Source organism: Glossina fuscipes, unplaced genomic scaffold, assembly GCF_014805625.2.
Source record: "Glossina fuscipes isolate IAEA_lab_2018 unplaced genomic scaffold, Yale_Gfus_2 0, whole genome shotgun sequence".
NCBI classification, from domain to species: Eukaryota; Metazoa; Arthropoda; class Insecta; order Diptera; family Glossinidae; genus Glossina; species Glossina fuscipes.
This window is the reverse complement of record NW_023998414.1, coordinates 21,098,374-21,118,249: the sequence shown is the minus strand read 5'-3', so window position 1 is coordinate 21,118,249 and position 19,876 is coordinate 21,098,374. Positions and strand designations below refer to the sequence as shown.

The 19,876-nt window shown below is 34.5% G+C and overlaps 1 protein-coding gene across 1 annotated transcript; it reads left to right on the top strand.

Annotated features, from left to right (window-relative positions):
• The first annotated feature begins 14,553 nt into the window (after positions 1 to 14,553).
• LOC119631842 lies at positions 14,554 to 19,354 on the top strand. Its single transcript, XM_038024406.1, has 9 exons — positions 14,554 to 14,698; positions 14,777 to 15,254; positions 16,126 to 16,227; positions 16,321 to 16,508; positions 16,643 to 16,983; positions 17,050 to 18,415; positions 18,491 to 18,566; positions 18,642 to 19,158; positions 19,223 to 19,354. Exons 1-9 carry the CDS (start codon positions 14,554 to 14,556, stop codon positions 19,352 to 19,354), a joined length of 3,345 nt encoding a protein of 1,114 aa, XP_037880334.1.
• The last annotated feature ends 522 nt before the right edge of the window (positions 19,355 to 19,876 follow it).

Sequence of the window (19,876 nt, the reverse complement as noted above, 5' to 3'; positions counted from 1 at the left end):
ATAAAAATGAAAATATATTTCAAAATTGATATTTTCATCTTCGCGTATATTCTTCGGAATTGGAAGTTATGGGTCGTGTTAATGTGCTTCTTCAGATCAGAGCGCGGAATCGAATTGAAGTTGTATTCGCTACTCTTTTGATCTCTACGTTAGTTTTTACGATTTCACCGATCGCAATATAAATATAAATAGACAGATAGACAGACTGTGGCCAAGTGAGCTCTCGCATTCTCTTACATATCCTTAGATATTAAATATACGAAATAACTTCAAACTCGGTAGCCGGCATCCAAATAAAACTCGGTCTATAGTAGAATGCATGAAGCACCTGTCGATATACTCCACTGTACGTAAACAACTACTCTTAAAAAATTGATGTAAGAAGAAAGAATGTTTTGCGTATGTGTGTTTACATTTTAAATTATTCCATTAAGAAATGCTCAGTTTTTACGCAAAAACATCTTTTCTCTTAGCAACATGCTCAAAGCATAACAATATCATGTTTATGCAAAAAATCTTTCATTGTTGAACCTTACTAAGGATATTATAAGTAACAAAAGTATGTATATAAACTGTAAATTCATATGCACCTACTTGTGTAATGTGTATGCATAAGTAAAAGAGATGTGTTTTGTTATGCAAACCATGGGGGAGACTTACTCGATTTGTTACATTTTTTTAACCGATAAAAAATGCATCGCAAATTTCATAATATATAATTATATATATATATATATATATATATATTCCATAATACAGCCGATTTAGTCATAACTTTCTATTTGTCTGCCTATTTTGTTATCCAAATCTCTGAATCAAAACATTGGCTAGAACATCAAACCGTCGTCAGATTAAGTTCAAAATTTAACTGTCTCAGTCTATGAAGCCATTCGCAATTCCCAAGAACGCTTGATAACGTAACGGCCTGAAAATTGTAAGGTTTTTCATTTCGTGCGGTCTTAGCTTTTAAATTTGTCTTTAGGCCAAGATTGAAATATCAGTTGCACTCAGAATTATGCAAAATGTATGCACAAATAAGCTGGAGTGGTTTTTCGTCTTGGGTTGCGACCTGCTGGTTGGACGCAAAATTACATAGACCGACAAGCGTAGATCGATTCAAAATCTTCAAGTGTTACGTGCGTCCACAGGAACTTGATATACGCTGCATTACAAGTGGTGTAGGCGTATAATGATTTCAATTGTAGACGGCAATGCGGGTTGAATTGATTCAACCGTTCGTTTCTGTGTGCCGAGCCTTACTTTCTAAAGCATATCTCGCGTCTTGGCCCAAATTTGATCTACCTTTATACCATATAAAATTCCTAAAGTTCAAAGTTGAACTTTTCACCATTCATTACATATAAATCAATATGAGATATTGCATCAATTTTCCAAGAATTTTTCTTTTATTTAGTGTGTTTATGATGTATCTACACGTACTGCCTTAATCTCTACGGTAAGTAAGAACATCAACTTTCATAATTTTATATTTCTTTATCTTTATCATTATTATTATTTTTTTTTTTTTCTTATCAAGTTTCAGTTTTCCGTGATTTCCTTAAAACTTTCTTTCAGGGAATAAGTTTGTAAGGATCCGTCATATTCCATCATTTTCCCAAAGAGACTACAAGTAAACATGTGACTTATTTCATATAAACTTCTGAAGGAATGAAATGTAAAAACTCATATATAAAAATATTTAACAAAAGTTTGCTCACGTCAGCCGTGCAGCAGTAAACTCGAAAGCAGTAAGTTTTCATTTTCCTTCGTCTCGTTCAAGCACATACATCGTCCAAATGAAATCTTTTCAATATGACGGCAAAAGTTAATTCTATAAAAATAGTTTCGTATTTGATGTCCATTTAACATACATACAGTTGCGTAAATGTTGTATATATACATACATATGTATACAATAAAACAATTAATCTTTATATCAACAAGAGTGTAACGTCAACATAAAACGTTAGAAATCTGACAGTTAAAAATTCTTATTGCATTTGTTTCCCGTTGACCTTTGAGAATATTTCTTAAAATAATAACAACAAAAAGTTCATCAAAGTTTTCATTCAAAAACATCAATAGAGGAATAAAATCAAATCATATGCAATAGGGAGGAAAATATCCCGGAGGTTTTGTAAAATGTCAAAGTATGGAAGAAGTGTTCATCTCTTAAGCAAGTGCTCCAATACTCTTGCGACGTTTGTCAAGCGCATGCCGACCGACCGACGATATTTCTATGGCTCGCAATTGGAGAAAATCGACCCAAGCGCGAAAAAACACTTGAAATTCTCCTTAAGGGTGAAAACCACTGTTCCATTCCAAATGAAGAATTTTTTTTTTTTGAAAATTAATTGAGGGTCTCTACCGCCGGCATGTTCAAAGTATGTCTATTAAGCCAGCGAAGAAAAAAAAATCGCTTAATTGTGAAAGGATTCGTCACAGACACACAAATATGATTTGTGCTTTAAACCCAAGACTTATACAACAAGGCTCGTAGATAATTTTCATGAATTTGTTAGACAAAAACCGGCCATCTGTCCGAGTCTTTCCGTCTCTTGTATTTGTTGCGCTTTTAATGGTCGCAGGCAATAGCCTCAGTAGTTGTTGGTTGTGAGGTTTTCTGGCGATGAGTACTGATATGGCCTGCGCCTTTTCACAGAAAAAAAAAAAACAAAAAAAAACAAAAAAAACATTACGGCACTATGACAATAATTTGCGTAATGAACTGTACGTCAAATTGTTTTTCATGTAATGCTACAGATTGATGCAATGGTTCAATTCAATTAACGTTTGCTTTTGTTAATGCAGCGATTAAATTGAAACTGAGGCTCGTCGCTAAAATTGAGTTTACGACGAAAAGCATAGCACTTTGTTATGATTTATAGTTCAGGCGGCACGCGTAGGTCGTTTTATTGTACGCATGTACTTTAGAGTCTTTGTATAAATTATTTAAGATTGTGTTTAAAGCTTATACCCCTGCTGCCTGAATTTGATCATGTAATAGATTGTTAGATGGTAACCCGCTAAAGACGAACGTTATGGCAACGCTAAAATAATTAACTCTTGATCTAACTCTCTCTTATTCATTGTTTGCATCTGATCACGCGTGTACCAGTGCCATCGCTTTACTTATATATAAATATAAATTAAAAATTAAACCAAGGGCTGAACTTGTATAACACAAAATGCAATAAATTAAATCAACGTTACATATATCTCAAGACACTTAATCATATTCACTGATCCATCACCATTAGTAGTAATAGTAGTCAAAAAAAACAGTCTAACGCGGGTAAAACGTTCCTTGCGAACGTGTATTATTCGATAATTGAGTTAAAGACTTCGTTAAGTTGAAACGTCGAAGAAATTACTGGACAGAAGTATTCCAAGAGAGCTCTGAAGAAGTACGAAAGAAAAATAGTTCGCCACTAGCGAAATAGCCTTCAGTCAACCTTTGCGGATAAAGTCGTGTGTTATTTATATTATTTATGTGTTTATTTACTAAAAAAGTAGGAAACAAAAAGAATAAGTGTTAGAGACATCAAACCGCTTGGCCTCAATCGAATGCTTATATTTCGCCTGCCAAGTTACTTCAGCGTAATGTTATTTCTCGAATTAAATTTTACGACATCACTTGGTGGACCATATACCATTTTACAAAAAGGACTTCGACCAGCATCCTGCTCTAAGCTTATCATGTTACACTACTCTTTTTTTTTTTTAAACAGTATGTAAACAATCGTTAATGTAAATTTATAGCACTTATAACCACCACGGCATCCCACCCCCGTAGCAGTCGCTCTAATTACTCATATTACTCGTATTTACATGAGCAAGAGTACGCATGAATGTCAGGCGTATGCATACAAGTCCTATATCCTGACGTGGGCGTAATATGTACGCTTCGAGCAAAACACTAATTTTGCGTACAATCCATTTGAAAATTAAATGCATGGCTATAGATGTTTGGCCGCCATTTAAGCTCAATTGTCGGAACAAGCAAATACTCCGGTAGCATGTTTATTGCATTAGAGTGCATCTCTGCAGAGGTAGTGAAGAGTTGATTTCAACAATGTGACCATATTGCAACGATACAAAATATTCTTCAATATGATCAAATAACATTTAACACGTTAGTCAATTGCGGCAGCATTTGCATGAAAACACAATAATTGCTGGATTGCTTTCGAAATATGCACATTGACGCCGAGAATGACGGGCAGTACTTTTTTGCTTAACAAAAGCTTTCATTGTCATCAAAATGTTATGCGAGAATTTTACAAAGGGCCGCTAAAATTTTCATATGCTTTCGATTTTAAATTGCTTTAGAGATAGAAAATTCATTATTTAAGGATGTCATGTTACGTACACTTCGTCAACCATTTCGCGCTGCTAAAATTTTTGCTGAATTTTTACTAAAATCATTTACACTCACTAACGCCAAATTCAGTTTGTAAGATGTTACAAGTGTACGCGGCCATTTTCCCGCTCACAATTCCATTTCATTTTAATTATCGCAATTATAAGAATTCCTTTGATTTCTCTATAAACTATAGGTGCTCTTCTGGGCAAATTTTTGCCGCAAAATTTATTTTAAATGTCAGGCATCAAAACAATGTTCGAAGTGTCGAAGGATAGGCTCGGTTTTACAAGACTTTCTAATGCCATCGTTAGTTGCAAAGAAACTATTCTTGCGATCCCGTTATTAGAGTTCAATTTCCGAGATATTGAGTTACTTTCAAAAATCTATTTTCCGGGCCCTTTTTCCTTTCAGTGTGATGAACTGTAAACAATTTTTAAGGTTGTTGCATATCTATAGTGCAATTGCATCTAACTGCTGCCCATAATTGCCTCAATTGAAACAGATTGCCTCGCCATTGCCCAAATCGCCGTCAAAAGGATCGGGAATTTTTTAATAAACCCGTTCCAATTCGTAGCGTCTACGATCCTAATGAGACTTCAGTCATTACTTTCGATGTGGTCATCAATGCGGGCTTGCATTCCCGTTATCAAAAATTACATTAACACAGTAAGTGCTTGCGCAGCATTTCAGCGCATAGTGTTAATCGTATAAATAAACTGTAAGGAGCCTGCAATTGTTTATGCAGTGATGTTGTGAAATAAAATGCCAAATTTTTGGAAAAACACTTATGCAAAAATGTACAAAATTTACAGAAAAGTTAACAAGAACACCAGAATAAATGAAGGTTTACTCAATCGTTTTAATTATTTTTGTATTGAATACCGATATGAGTACAACTATCTCTCGTAAATGCATACTAAAAGGGGGAAAATGCTGTGAAACATTTGACACAAATGCGAACACATTTAAAAGTTAAACAGTAAATCCTAAATACATTTTTTATACCTATAATGACGATGATGATGATGATAATGAAGTCAAAGCTATGCTTCAAGCTATTAAGCTTGTTTGTCTCTGTTAAAAGCAATCCGAAATCACTCGACTTCCAACTGAAGAACCATTAATAAAGTAAGGAATACCATCGCAATATCGTACGGGTGGTATGGGGTTAAAACGCTTTGGGTACTTAGTCATGTCGGTTTATAGGGAAATGAGAAAAGCCGATCATTTGACGAAGTCTGCTGGAATCATAGAAAATTTGGATCTACAGAGGGACGTTGAATGGAAAATTAAAGCAAAAATTATTGAGGCAAATTTACAATACTGTCATCAGCGGTGCCGTCTTTGTTAAGCGTCACCTAGTTTCGTCATTACATCCAACAAATATTAAGAAAATCAAGAACAAAACATCTACGCGAAATCGTTGGACCCATACATGTGCAACACACCATTGCATTCTTCATATATCTTCTTCGCGAGTCCGCAATAGCGTCTGAATTCTTACAACAAAACACCTGCTTTGTGACTACCTTTATGAGAAGAATTGCATTCGAAAAAACTAATCCTATGGACATCCGGAAACAAGCTACAGAATGTAATATTGATTTAATATATATTATCTTATTAGAGTTACTAGGCTCAATTTCTAAAACGGAATAGAATAGGATAAGTTGCCAGTGTTGAATTTTTCTCCTTTAGTCTGAGCATTTACTTCATTAATAATTTATTCTTGACTTCTTATACGCTATGCTACTTGTGATACGAGCATATATTAACAGAAGGACTACAGACAGACTCATCTTCTATTGTATCGATCGATTCAGTGAAAGTGTTTCTAAGCTTGTTTGTCTGTCTGTTCGTCTTCTTTTTTTGCGTTCAATCTACAGCTCGCAATTTTTTTGAAACGATGCCATTGGAAATGTTTTACATCGGTTACCTTTTACGATCACTTCCCACATAAAGACATATTTTGATCAGTCCTTTTATGAATAATTAATATGATGGGCCGTGGCACACTATAGACCTTTTACTTGTTCTTTGGTACGCTATTGAAATTAATTTTCATGGTTTAAAGGATAGATCGTTAATAATATTCATCTTTACTTCATTGTCAAGTATTTGTGACAAACATAAGCCAGCAATAGCAGTTTTCCTTTGTGGCATTATCAAAGGCGGTACAAAAATTCATAGCGCAATACTTCAGTAACACTTGTAACGTAATTTGTGAAATCATCAAAAATTCAGTTCAATGCCAATAATGTAATTAAGACCGCGCATAGAAAAATCTGTTTATTTATTTTTCTTCGTCTCTCAAGGGAACTTTCGATATTTACCAATTCAAGCAAATATGCAGAAACCATAAATAGTCAGAGAGCGTAGATTTGCACCAAGTCTTTGGGGTCTACCGTATAAAATTTGCTTGTTTTTTTTGCAACTTTTCATCAACAACCAGCCTGAACTTAAAGTTTGTATCTAACATTTTCCGATAAGTAATCTCGTTACCTTTTGCCCGCAATAGTTTATTAATCGAAATTCGAATTCTAATTAAAAATGTGAATTTGTTTTTCAATATCCGCCTGAGTAGCCGAGTAGGCAAAAGTCTCGACCAGCAACTCAATGGTTTTTAATGGCTTTAGGACTTTAGCCTTCCAGTTGATTTTCTGGCTAAATTTATAATAATAATAATAATAATAATATTTTTCAGCAAAAATTTGAACATTTTATAATAATTTAGGGTCTCAGATTTATGACCTCGATACACCATTCAGATAATCTGTGAAGATTACCAAAGCTCAAGCAAGAGGAGAAAGGGAAATTCATACATGAAAGAAAACTGTGGCTTTTTTTTTTTAATTTTCAATCCTTTTCAAAATGTTTGTTATACAAAAAAAAAAAAGAAAAAAAAAATTGTTTATTATTTCAATTGCATGTCTTCATTTTCTTATTTAATATGTTCTCTCGACTGACAAATCTTTGCTTTTATAGTTGTCTGCTTGTAAAAATAGCTTTGTGCGGCGTTTTGTTAAAAAAATAAAAGAATTGTTTCCAAAACCTTTAGCACAAATTGCTTCAACCACAACTAAGCTTTAAACAGATGCCATCATATAAGAATTTGTCTATCTTAAAAACGACGAGCTATTTCACAACGTTATGAATGAGATAATCAAGTTGATAAAGCGTAAGTCGAGCAAGCGATAGGCAAGGACGAATTGTGTTTTACTCGGCATGTGTATGCGAGAAACTCTACATATATAAAAAAAAAAAAAAAAAAATTTTAAATAAATCATTTATCGTACCGTTGCATCTAACTGCTGCTGCTTTAACCTAAGATATAATAATAAATGTAATGCGAAAAATGCCGATTAAAATTTAAGTTGTGCGTCAAACATAAAAACTTAAATAATTTAAAGACGAAATGAACGTATCACTATCTCTCTCTCTCTCTCTCTCTCTCCTCACCTATGTAAGCTGAGCACATGGAAATTTCAGATATTTTAAGCATGTCAGTGATGTCAGATTAGGTATAAACTTTTGTTGTCATATTTCAACGCCGCAGACAGGGTAAGCCCGCTATCAATCTATGATCTTTACGATGCTTGCACTTTAGGCTATACGAACTGGGTTTCAAAGTTTGCATTCTCGATTATTCTAAAAAGTGGCGAACAAGAAATAAAGGAAAAAAACTCCAAATCAACTCTATTCAAATGTGCGCACGCATCCACGCTTGTACTCGTTGCGTCTTCCTCGGTGTTACATAGGCAATAAGAAAATTAATTTGTCTGCATGCTCTGCTGGAAGAATAGATCTCACCTGAAATTGTGAAAGCAAAGAATTGTGACAAATGATAATAGGATGAAATGTTAGAAAAACTGACATGAAAAGAAACGAAGAATAATAATAATGAGACTATTGTTCGCCAACATAATCGCTACTCGTATTCACCTTGAAAAAATGAATAATGAATGAATGAATGAATGAATGAATGAATGCATGACTGGATGGATGGATGAGAGAACAGAAAGCTGTTGAATTATTATCTACATTTGACTACATTTAATGCTTACATACCTTTCATAACAAGCGCAAGTATATTTAAATGAAATTTTTGGGGGAAAACATTTCTCGATACATTTTTAATCAGAGCTTTAGTGATAGTCTCTTAAATAAAAATCGCAGCAATTTTACGATTTTGTGAATTCTGGTACATTTTGTTTATTCTCACTGTGTCGTCGTTAATTGATGAGCACACAAGTGCGACTCTTGTCAATCGCATTGCATATGAAAATATTAGGTTACGACAAAAGTTGGTAGCCAAAGTTCACAAATTTTTTTATACATATTAAGTAAATTTCATAAAATAAATGATGTGTCGTTTAAATCAATTATGTTTTGTCCTTTTTCCAGTAAAGCCATTATATCATCACGATAGAGCGTCTGAACTTTCGAAGAGAAAGTTTGCATTGCAGAGACCTATCTGCAGTGAGCAAAATCACAACAACTGCATGTTGGGCGGGATAAGATCTAAGCTAGACAGCAAGTTCACCAAAGAGTGAATAAAAGTGCTTGGTTATATTACCATTCTCTTAATAGTTTTCTCTTTCCTTTAATTTGATAAAAAGCAAAGCGAAATTAAGTAAACAGTAAAGAGAGTAATTTAGAAAATTGAATCTTGTTTAACGGGCGTGATCTTTTGGTGTTGCATTAAAAAAAAAAAAACAAAACAAAAAATAACTAACACAAGTAGTAAAATTATATTCACTCGATACAGGAAAGTTGAAATCGATCGTAGCCGTATCTTTTATACCCATTACCGTTATCCTAAAAGAGACTAAACACAAGTGAAAAGGGCGGATCGGAGTGACTGAATTTTTCTATTTTCAGAATAAAAGCGAAACATTATATGGCCCATTTTCGATACCATCTCTCTGGAGCTTCGTTCGCGAACATTTCGACAAAATAAATATTCCCCTTAGCCTTCGGTGATAAAAACCCGGGCATAGTTCAAATTTTGCCCTTCGAAGCAAAGAGCGTTAAGTTGACAAATCGATTCGCCTATTCACGTTACACATTTTATATGCACGTTGAACGTACATGAAATTTTAATATAAACCTGGACGTAGATATAACACAATATTCGTTCGTTGCATTCATTCTTGGTTGATTTTAAAATTCCATCCCTTTCATTGTTTTCAAGGGAAGTTTTCAAAGTCGACTTGATTGTAAATCTTAAAACAAAAAATAGCTACAATCCGATGAGTTTATATATATTATAACATTTTTACTACTTGCTCTTCTTTGCCCATCTTATGTCAGATCAACTATTTTATAGCATGGATACTGGTTGGGTACATTGTTAAATATCTTACAATTCGGATGTATTGTGCTGTGTGTATGTGTGTGTGTGTGTGTGTATGTGTTTGTGTATGTGTTTGTGTGTCTAAAAGTTCTGTTTGCAATGTTTGCCAACTGCTGTGCAATCGCAATAGCTTATATATATTGCACTGTATTGGGAAATGTGCAGCAACATGTTACAGTCACAGAATAGCTTGTCATGTTTGCACCACATTGTCTCTTTCTATGGACAATTAGTTGGCATAAGAAGGTTCATATCAAAGTGAGTCTAATTTTGTCATATTCTATTTTTTATAAATATTTCCATTGAATTTTTACACAAATGACAAATGGCTTACCCAACTAACTTTTCGTATAAAATATTGAAAAAAAAAAAAAAAAACAAAAAAAAAAAAAAAAAAGCTGGTTTTCAAAAGTTCACTAAAAACGAAATTTCTAAATTCAATCATTTATGTCATTTTTATTAATTTTCCCTGTTTGTTGTAAAACTTTCAAGGACGAAAGCTGCATTTGGGAAAAAAAAAATGCAGTTAGTAAGCAAAGCACTCATCCAATTGACTTTAATGACTTGGTTACGATATCAAAATTTCTACTAAACTGTACATATGTCCTTGTGTCGTTAAACTTGTGATAGATGAATGTAGAATACGAGTGCAAAGCTTTACATATTGTTTTTATACAAATTTGAAAATTTGTTTATTTACTCATGTGAAAACCAACCGTAACTTTTAGCAATTTTTACAATCAATTTTCAACTCAATAAGTATGAAATTGAACAGAATTGATATACACGTCTACGGCGACTTCATGATTACATGAATTTTTTTTAATTTGATCATAAGTTAAACGTCACCGCGTCAATTACTTGCAATGACTGCACCTAATAACTGTTCGTGTATATGCAAGCGTTATTCGTGAACATCAATAATATTAGTTCGATTAACCGGAAATAGTTTCTTCCGTTTCATCTTTTGAGGTATTCAGGTCGAGTCATCAAATCACTAGCAGAACTCATCGCATACTAAAAGTACATCGTCCGAAACATGTCCTATTCGGGTTAATATTCAAAAGCTTGTCTAAATTGTTTGAGCAAAAGTGATTATAACCTCACAGCAATTGTAACGACGACAAGCGCACAAAGGCTTAAGTTGGGTGAGGCGTGTTTTTGCGTAAAGGGAAAGTTTCTTATATTTTAAGTTAACTAAATGCATATCATTATAATAGATAACCCTATTGATATTTTCCTGGTAAAGCCATTATTCCATTTTTGTAAAATTTTTGGTATTTCTTAGCGACGAACTGATTGCCCTTTGAAGTCAACTTTACTCTGGGCAAGGTGCGGACTGTGCGATAATCGCACCATAGGAATATGAAACCTCGTTTTTTTCCTTTGCCTATTATACTATCCGGCACAGTTTATCTGTCGTCTTTGTGCATTCATGACGATTAAACTTACATGTTGACTTACATATTGACACTGACGCTTCAGAAAAATATTTAAATTTTTCAACAATCAAAATGAAGAAGATAGAAATATTCGTCTTATACAAATTGAAAATAATAACTAACGCGACGACTAGGTTTCGAGAACCCGCGCGCCAAATTATGTTTAAATTCTGTTACATCTTTCAGATCAACCTTAGTCTTAACTTTGATGTAATGATTACTTGATTTGTAAACTTCTGGCTGCTTGCCAGATTCTCATGTCCCCTACTTGGAATTCTAGACATTAGAATACCCGACGTTTCATATAACTACTGAGGGATAGATATATAGCTATTTTATCCTTAACGAATACGTGGTAAGAATTCTGAGCTATTAACGTGTACTGTGTCAGTTGGTGGTCTCGCTTGAAATAATTCAAGTAAAAGAAAAGTAATGGAGAACCGAGCGTGCAAATGCGCTCCTTTCGTTGAATTGTTTTTTTTTTTTTTTCTTGGAAAATCTCACACGGTTTCGAAATGTTTAAAGATCAAGCAAATAATTCAACGATCGGAAAAAGCAAAGTTTAGAGTACGCATTCTATTGAAAAACATTTTACTGAATTGCAGTTTGATTGATTGAATGATTAGGAGGTATATTCTGGCGTTGCAATCGGTCACACGCCACAATAGCTATTGCTAGTTGTTTGAATTTACAATCATATAAAGCATCCCCGTCAGCCTTACTATGAAAGAGCGATGGTAAATTTCCACATATCCACACAAAAAAAACATGTCTTTAGACTTCTAATGTCCCTGTGATGTTGCCCACAATGCGACTATAGGTATAACAATATTTGAACAAAAGCGAAATGATCCATTAAAGAGCTAGATGGACGTTGTTACGTCAAAACAGTCGTCAAACTGCAATCGATATAAAATCGAAGTTCTTTCAAATGAACTTAGGTAAGGAGGGCTTTCTTATCGGAAAATCCTATATATATATATATATGCCACATAAGATAGGTGAAGCATATAACATAGTTTATGTTGTAGCATGATTTATGCTAGTGTTTTACATACTCAAGCTGTAATTTAATGTTTAATAAGCTTACAATTTGTAAGCGAGCATATTACACAAATGCGAGTGAATGCAACCATATATTTACTTGTAAATAAATTTAAATGTATATGTAAGCATAACCACGAGTGGACCGTTAATGTTTTGGCGTTACAATACCGATTAAGGAATGAGTTATGGTTCGCTTACAATATTATTACAAATTTGAATATTTGCAGATAACTGTACACGTTTCAATATTAATAAACATTGCGGTAATTGCCGTTAAAGTGTTAATACACCGCTGATGGCACATTATTATTAATATTATTGCTACTCTCGTTATCATTATTATTATTATTATCATTATGCCCATTACCGATGGACGAGTTGTATATTCTTTTTCTCAAAACATTTGCAACACCCGCAAGGAAGCTTCAAATACACTCTACAAACTATATAAACATATTTAACCATCCGTCCGTCTGTCGGTCTATATAATGTCTGATGTAAGCAATCTCGACTTCAAGTTTGCCAGAAATATTGTAAGCTTGTTATTTAAAATTTACCAAATTGATCGAAGGATACGCCTGCACTACCACATAAGCTGCGATCAGTTCTCTTTTTTAAGAGGATTAAAAAAATTAATTTTTTGTTTATTACTCATAAACTAAATATAGATAAATATACAAATTGTGAACATGTATTCTATGGGCAATGATTTAGTAAGTGTACAAAAATGCAAAAAATTAGCCACGACTACTCAATTTTATAGTGTATCAAAATTTAATTTTTTTTCACCGAGCGGAAGCAAGTTTCAAAAACCCATAGACGAAGCGCACCTAAGCAAGTCCGCTTGTTCGTCTCTCCACTTGTTTGTTTACGATGTGAAGATATCGCCCAAAAATGTGCTAAAGAGTTTGAAAATCACCTAAATTGCGTCGACGCGTTTATTGAACAAATACTGTAAACACTTTTGCTTTCCATGTTTTTGCTTGTTACTCATAAAGTCCAGCATATACGCCATATAAATATGCGGTTTTATTGTGAAAATAGAAAAAATCAATCGCGCCTACCCATTATTAAAGAGTATGAAAATTGAGTTCTTTTTCTTTCCGTTTAGTCTTCGTTAGGGCAACAGTAATGGGTAAAAAAGATTCGGTCACGACCTTTAATAATTTTCTTACTTATTATTATTAATAAGTTTAGGTGTTCATGGTAATACTAGCAAACACAAGCGTAACCAAGCTTAATTTATAAATTTGCAAACTTTTTTTTTAAATTTAAAACAAGTAAGAAGTAGAAGAGGGATGCAGAAGGATAATCTAAATTGTCGACTGAGCAAAAAAAATGTGTTAAAAAAAACAAAATTGGTTATAGAGTGACAGCGGGGATCAGCGAAGTGATGCTGCGACGATCCAACTGAGAGAAGTAGCAAGCAAGCGAACCTTCATATTAACGCGAAGAAATCCGAATTTTTTTATTTGTGGACATATTAGTAAACAGATCGGAACATGCGAATCCGATCGTTCTGCCGAATATTTGTATAATTGTTCTTCAGAAATATATTCACGCGATCGATAGTTACAGACGGAAATTTGAAAAAATTGTCAATGTGTTTTCGAAGCTATGTGGGCGCGTTTGTGGACAGATTGCAACCATTTTTTAGCTATGGGTAGTTAATCAATCAGGGAACGTTTGATCTTTCATAAGATTTACCCGTTAAATTGAGGGCTCTCGTAAAAGTAGTTATAAGCGAACAGCCAAACATGCGTAAATCGATTGGGGTTTGGATGCTGAGCAAGCACTTTGATCATAAACCTAATGGGGTTTCTGAAAATTCTTTCGGGACGTTGCAAACGTTTTTGACAAATTTTGGCGAGGCCTACAAAGAGGATAAACATGAGGCACTCGACAGCTGTAGTCAGTCTTAAGTTAGAAATCATCTCGCAATCGCAGCCCATACATATCATAATATAAATTTTTACTTGGAACGAAACACTTTGCTTTGCTCATTGACAAAAAAAAAAAAAAAAAAAAAAAAATCTGTTTAGATCTGTTTCATATGTTAACTTAGCATTTTCTAATCAGAAGTTTTTCATTCACAATTCATATAGTTAGAGGCGGTGATAGCGTTTGTTTGTATTTTTTGCCTTATTTTTTTTTTACTTTTTTATTACAGCCTTTTTGGGTTTTTTTTTAATTTTATAATTTTGTAATACGTCTGCAATCAGTTTTTTTAATAAAACGTTTCGGTGTATTTCGCGGCAAAGAAAAATATATATCGCAAATAAATAAAAACATAAACAACAAAAGGCAAAGACAGCGTGTTGTGCAAGGAACTAAAAGTACGAATGGGTCCCGAAAAGGGAAAATCCCTCGCACCTATAGTGTCAGTACCGATATACAAAACTATTTCGCTAAAGGAAATAAAATCGCGTGAACAAAAGTATGCTCAACGTATAGTAGATACGAAATTCTTATATCATTTCATTAAAGGTACTTCACTTAAATAAATTTTGATTTGAAAGTGTGCATAAAAAAAATAAACATATTTTGCATTTTAAAAATAAACAGAGGCTACACAGGAGTTCGAGAGACAGAATGATAAGCAATCGTCCTTAGATAAGTGGAACGAGTACGTGACATGTTCCCGATTCCCGTGCCCGAATAAAGCGAGCGATTTGCGCAATTTGCAATACGAGATGAAATTCAAAGAAAATCTAAGTGTGGAACACGCAATCGATTGGCCGCTGGCATATGATCCACGTAGCGTATTAACGCAAAATGCATTCAAACGTGAGCAAGCGCAACTTCCGATATTGCAAGCAATGCAACCGTGTATAAGTTTAGATTATGAAAAAATAATCGGCTCGTATTTAAGAACTTTGCAAAAAATCGATGAGTTTCTTTCGAATAAAAGCGCAACAGCTAACGTTAATATAGAAACTTTAAATGATATCAAAGCGGTGGAGAGATCCATACAAAAGGAAATTTGCGATGCAATGGACCGTTTCACTTACAGAATACTATGCGCCGAAGAACTATTAATGAAGTGAGTTATATAATTAATTCAATTCATAATTATTTAATTAATACTTACATAAATAGAGATTAATGTATTTTATACATATATATATATATATTATATCTCCGATATATTATTTCTTCCGAAGGTCTCCCTTTTTTCCAATTATTTTATATAAAATCTGTAGGATCTCGCGAAGCGCGTGCAAAACAAATTTTCTGTCCACGAAAACAGAACCGACAAAGTTCGGAATAGGAGGGAACGTCCACCTGCCTCTCTCCGTTCTTTCCCAACTCGATTGCCCTTTCATAATCGAGATGAGCCGTTCTGTCGTTCTTATTGCTTCTAAGCATCAACTAAGCTCGCCCAGTAGCGCTCGTAGGTGCGCTTCTCCCACCTCCACACTGGGCTTGCATACATAATGACTGAATTCACCACCGTGGCTGTTATCTTTCTTGTGGTAGCCTTCGGCCCTCCTAAGTCTGCTGCAATTCTCACTAGTGCCGCCTGGATGCTTGCAGTGTTCCGTCCCATATGGTCTGTGTAATATATAAAGTTGCGTCGATTATCTATCATGATCCCTAGATATTTGAGCGCTTGGAATGAATGTATGACATGCTCCTCGACTCGTATTTTATACTTTTCCGCTACTTTTCGACTGCTTATTAGCACTGTTCGTGTTGCTGCTGCTCCTCCAGTTGTGTGCCCGTATATGTGCGTATGCTTGTACACAAAAGCTTTGCAGTAAAAATTCTTTTTCTCACAAGTTAAATAAATTCTGAAGTGTGTCGACGAGTCTGTCCAACTACAATGCTTTTGAAATCGTAATCAAAATCAAAAATGCATTATTCGTTACGATAACTTTATTATTATCTAATTTACATTATTTTCATCGCAGATCTATCGATAGCGTTACGGCAGAGTACGGGTTTTCTTGTAATCAATTCCAAATGCATATATGGAGTTTGAAGAATGTTCCCATACGTTTTTCACACATGGGGTAAGTTGTCAGTCAATTACTTTCTCTACCTTATGCGAATGTTTGTTGAAAAGCAAAGTTTTCCTGTCTGTCTTTCCCCTTTTCCCGCCATAGTGAACAATGTATGGTGGCTGCTTTGCATAACATAAACGTATACTTACACATACCGTACTCGATGTTGCGGCCGCAATTATGTATACAAGCAATACACATGAATTTCGATCACGTCAGTGAGAATGCGAAGAGTAATAAGCCTAATAAGCTTAAAGTACCATTAAAAAATTGGACTAATCGTATAGAAGGTTATATAATAAAATAATATTAGATAATAATATCTTGTTGTTGTTGTTTTTCATTACTTTTCCCTTTTTTTATTTGCGGAAAAAACAATCATTCATTCGTTTGCACGTTTCGTTATTCATGCCCACAAAAAAAGAACCCCTTCATCAATGCTTGACACGCGAATATACGATGCAAATAGACATTCTAGAAAAAGTTTATAAAGAAATTGAAGAGAGGCCGGAAATATTTGAGAAAAAAATTTCTGAAATCGACGAAAGGCTAAGGTGGTACTCAAATAAATTACCACGAACAAGTCTAGACGCCCTTAAAAGAAATAAGGTGAACTTGTTGCAAGCCGTTCCAAAGTTACAACGTCTCTATCATGATCAATACCCAGATATTGAGAACGAGTTCGTTGCAGAGGAAAGCAAAGAATACGAACACTTTTTAAATATTGGTTACAATCCGGAGAACTTCAACCTAGAATATGATGAGGTATATTTTGTCGCTTTTTTCTTTTCGCTTTTTTTTTTACACATATTTGTCTAATGACGAGTTCAGATTAATCTGAGACGCTTTGCTATACTGGGCGGTGTTTATCAAGTATATTGCATAAGAAAACCTGTATATCGCAAGATCGGCAGCTGGAGTTTTACTTTGCATTCTGATGAGCGAAAGCTTGATGTCGAAAAAGATTTGCAGATTAATAGAACGTACTCTACATATCCTACTCACTCTAAATTCAGAATGTCACTCGTTAATCTGAAAGACTTAAATCGATCGAAAAGCTTTATGACACCAATTGATCGCGCGAAAGATGAAATAGATGAGACCAATCCCATGTTTGTTCTGACTTTTCATCTACCCGACTATCTTTGTTACTGGGGTGATCCAATTGCATGTCATTACGAAGAGTTCGAAGAAACCGTTTGCATCGGTGACACTGCGAATGACGAACAGCAAGTAAAGCCATTTAAAACTAAAGCCCAGAATTCGATTTTTCACTCCGAACTAGATATGGGCGTCATAAGCAAGTTGAAAGAAAATCGCGAAAAAGCTAAACGCATATCACCTACCGGAAACATTCTTGGCGGTGAGCTCACAAAATCGGTGATACAAACTTCCAATGCGAATGAAATTGATCTAAATGTGAAAGATTTTCCGCTAGATAATCCTTTCACAAGCGACCAAGCTCGTAAAGTAGTACGATACTGTTCGCCTCAAATATTATCCTCGTGTAAATTCCCAGTAGAGATTAAAGAACATAAATCGAGGCACGAAATAGAGAAATTGAAAATAAGACAAGATCTTATGGGACGACTCGGAGCAGACCATACCGACAAATCGTACTGTGCGTTTGGCCAAAATAATCCGGAACGTATATTTGTCGTCTACGATAGAACGGCTCCTTTACAGATCCCGGAGCATTTAGAAAAGTTCAGGGGTATTTTACCTCATGAGCCGAAAGCATTTTATCAATTAATTAAAGCTTTGATCTTAATTAAGAGACTCTTTCAATATAAACTTTATCAGATATTCCGTTTGGAATCGCCCGAACCAGAAATCGATTTAGAAGTTCGGAGGATAAGGGTCAGAGAGCGGATGATGCAAGAAACGAAGAGTAGACTTAAGCAACTTACGGTTAAGTTAAATTGTCATATATCGCAGTTTAAAGCAGAAAAACGGGGAAGACGTTCAACAAGACTAAGCAAACGGCAATCGCCTTGCACAGAAACATCTATCAAAACTCTTGAAAGGAATTCGGAAAGGAAAACTGGACTCGATTCCCCTATTTCAAGTTCAAGTGTTAGCCAAAAAGAAAGAGCAACCAAAACAGTAATGAGTTCCCATTGGACGACCCGGCATATAAGAAGTTCTCGTTTCATTAGAGAAGAAAGAAAGTTTGTGATCGAAACCGATCGATTGGGTAAACAAAAGATATCGGGATAGAAAACAAAAACAATATTCAACTCTTCTCTTTTAATCTATCTATCCCTTGCAGGTGTTTTTGGTTTTGCATGTAGACGTTACCAACATTTTCCCTTTAAATATTGGTCTTTAGAACCAAATACAACTGGGTAAGCTCTCGACCCTAGGTCAACTAAAGTGAGCTAACGTATATATCTCCAGTATTCTCACCTTTGTTTGAATAGTCGAGAAAACGAAGTGATTTTTACACTTGACAATGAATACATGAGATGTGTTTTTTATGTAAACGAAGAGGGTATACGCGGGCACGTTTGTGAACCTTTCAAAAGATTCGTACAAAATCCGGAAATATATATGACTATTGAAGAACCAATAAAGGATTTCAATCAATTTAAAAAAATGCTAAGAGACAATAATCTTAATATATTCGCCGAGCCTGACGCTAGCTTCTACATCGAGAATAGTTATTACTCCGTAAAGCATTTACCAACAGAAATCCATACATATTACTGTATGGCGTTACATTGTACTACATTTAAATTCGATCGTTGTCAATGGAATCATTTGGCTCCGCGACGCAATATCGTTTTGCAATTTAATCACAATAAGGATTTTTCCACGAATAATTTTCGCGTTCTTATCAAACCAGAAGGAGCAACATTCGTTGAAATCTTTGAACAATCTTCCAATGCCTTATATAAAATAAAACTGAATTATAAACCCACTTGGCGCAATATAAGAGTAAATATATATATCCTACATATTTGCATTTACTTGAGATTCGCTTCAAATTTCAAAATTTTAGTTGTATTCCGATTTGCATCAAGCCGTATGCTCAGTTCATTCGTCGGCGTTCGGTTTACGTTGCAAAAGCACTAAGCTCATTTGCAATTTGAAAACCCTTCTCAGTGAAGTGCGACCTTTGAGTTTTTCATGATCTCTTCTGCGATTGCGGTCATTTATCTGTTAAGTCATACGTAAACAATGTATTTAGGAATAATTCAATTATTTAACTAAATAAATCAAATGTATATAAAATACTAGACATGCTCTTTCAATATATCCTTTCATCTTTTCTTCGTGAAGGAGAGATGGCCCTTCGAAGAAAGAGAGTTGATTTGCAAAGTCTCGATATCGCCCATAATCGGGATTGATCTTTCGTTTCTTTTCGTGCAAGTAGAAATGAGCGAATCATGAAAAAATGTTAGTTTTATGGAATCATCCATTTTGCCTTTTATATCCTGAACTACTTATGGTAGGGACCATATTAAGTTTGTGCGGTAAAACTCGAAAGGACTTAATATAAACCCAGCTTTTATTATACCTATCGATTCAGGATCATTTTCCAAATCGATCCAAGCCTGTCTGTCCGTCTGTCCATCCGATGTCTGCCCATGTAAATTTGGGTCACAATTTTCTAGATATTTGGTACACTGATGTCGTGATTGGTATGAAATAT

Excerpts from the sequence above, each read along its gene's own strand:
- LOC119631842 (XM_038024406.1), top strand. The coding sequence starts at position 14,554 with ATGGGTCCCGAAAAGGGAAAATCCCTCGCACCTATAGTGTCAGTACCG. Across the intron at positions 16,228-16,320 it reads ATACGTTTTTCACACATGGG|TGAACAATGTATGGTGGCTG; the intron begins GTAAGTTGTCAG and ends TTCCCGCCATAG. Across the intron at positions 19,159-19,222 it reads CCACTTGGCGCAATATAAGA|TTGTATTCCGATTTGCATCA; the intron begins GTAAATATATAT and ends TCAAAATTTTAG.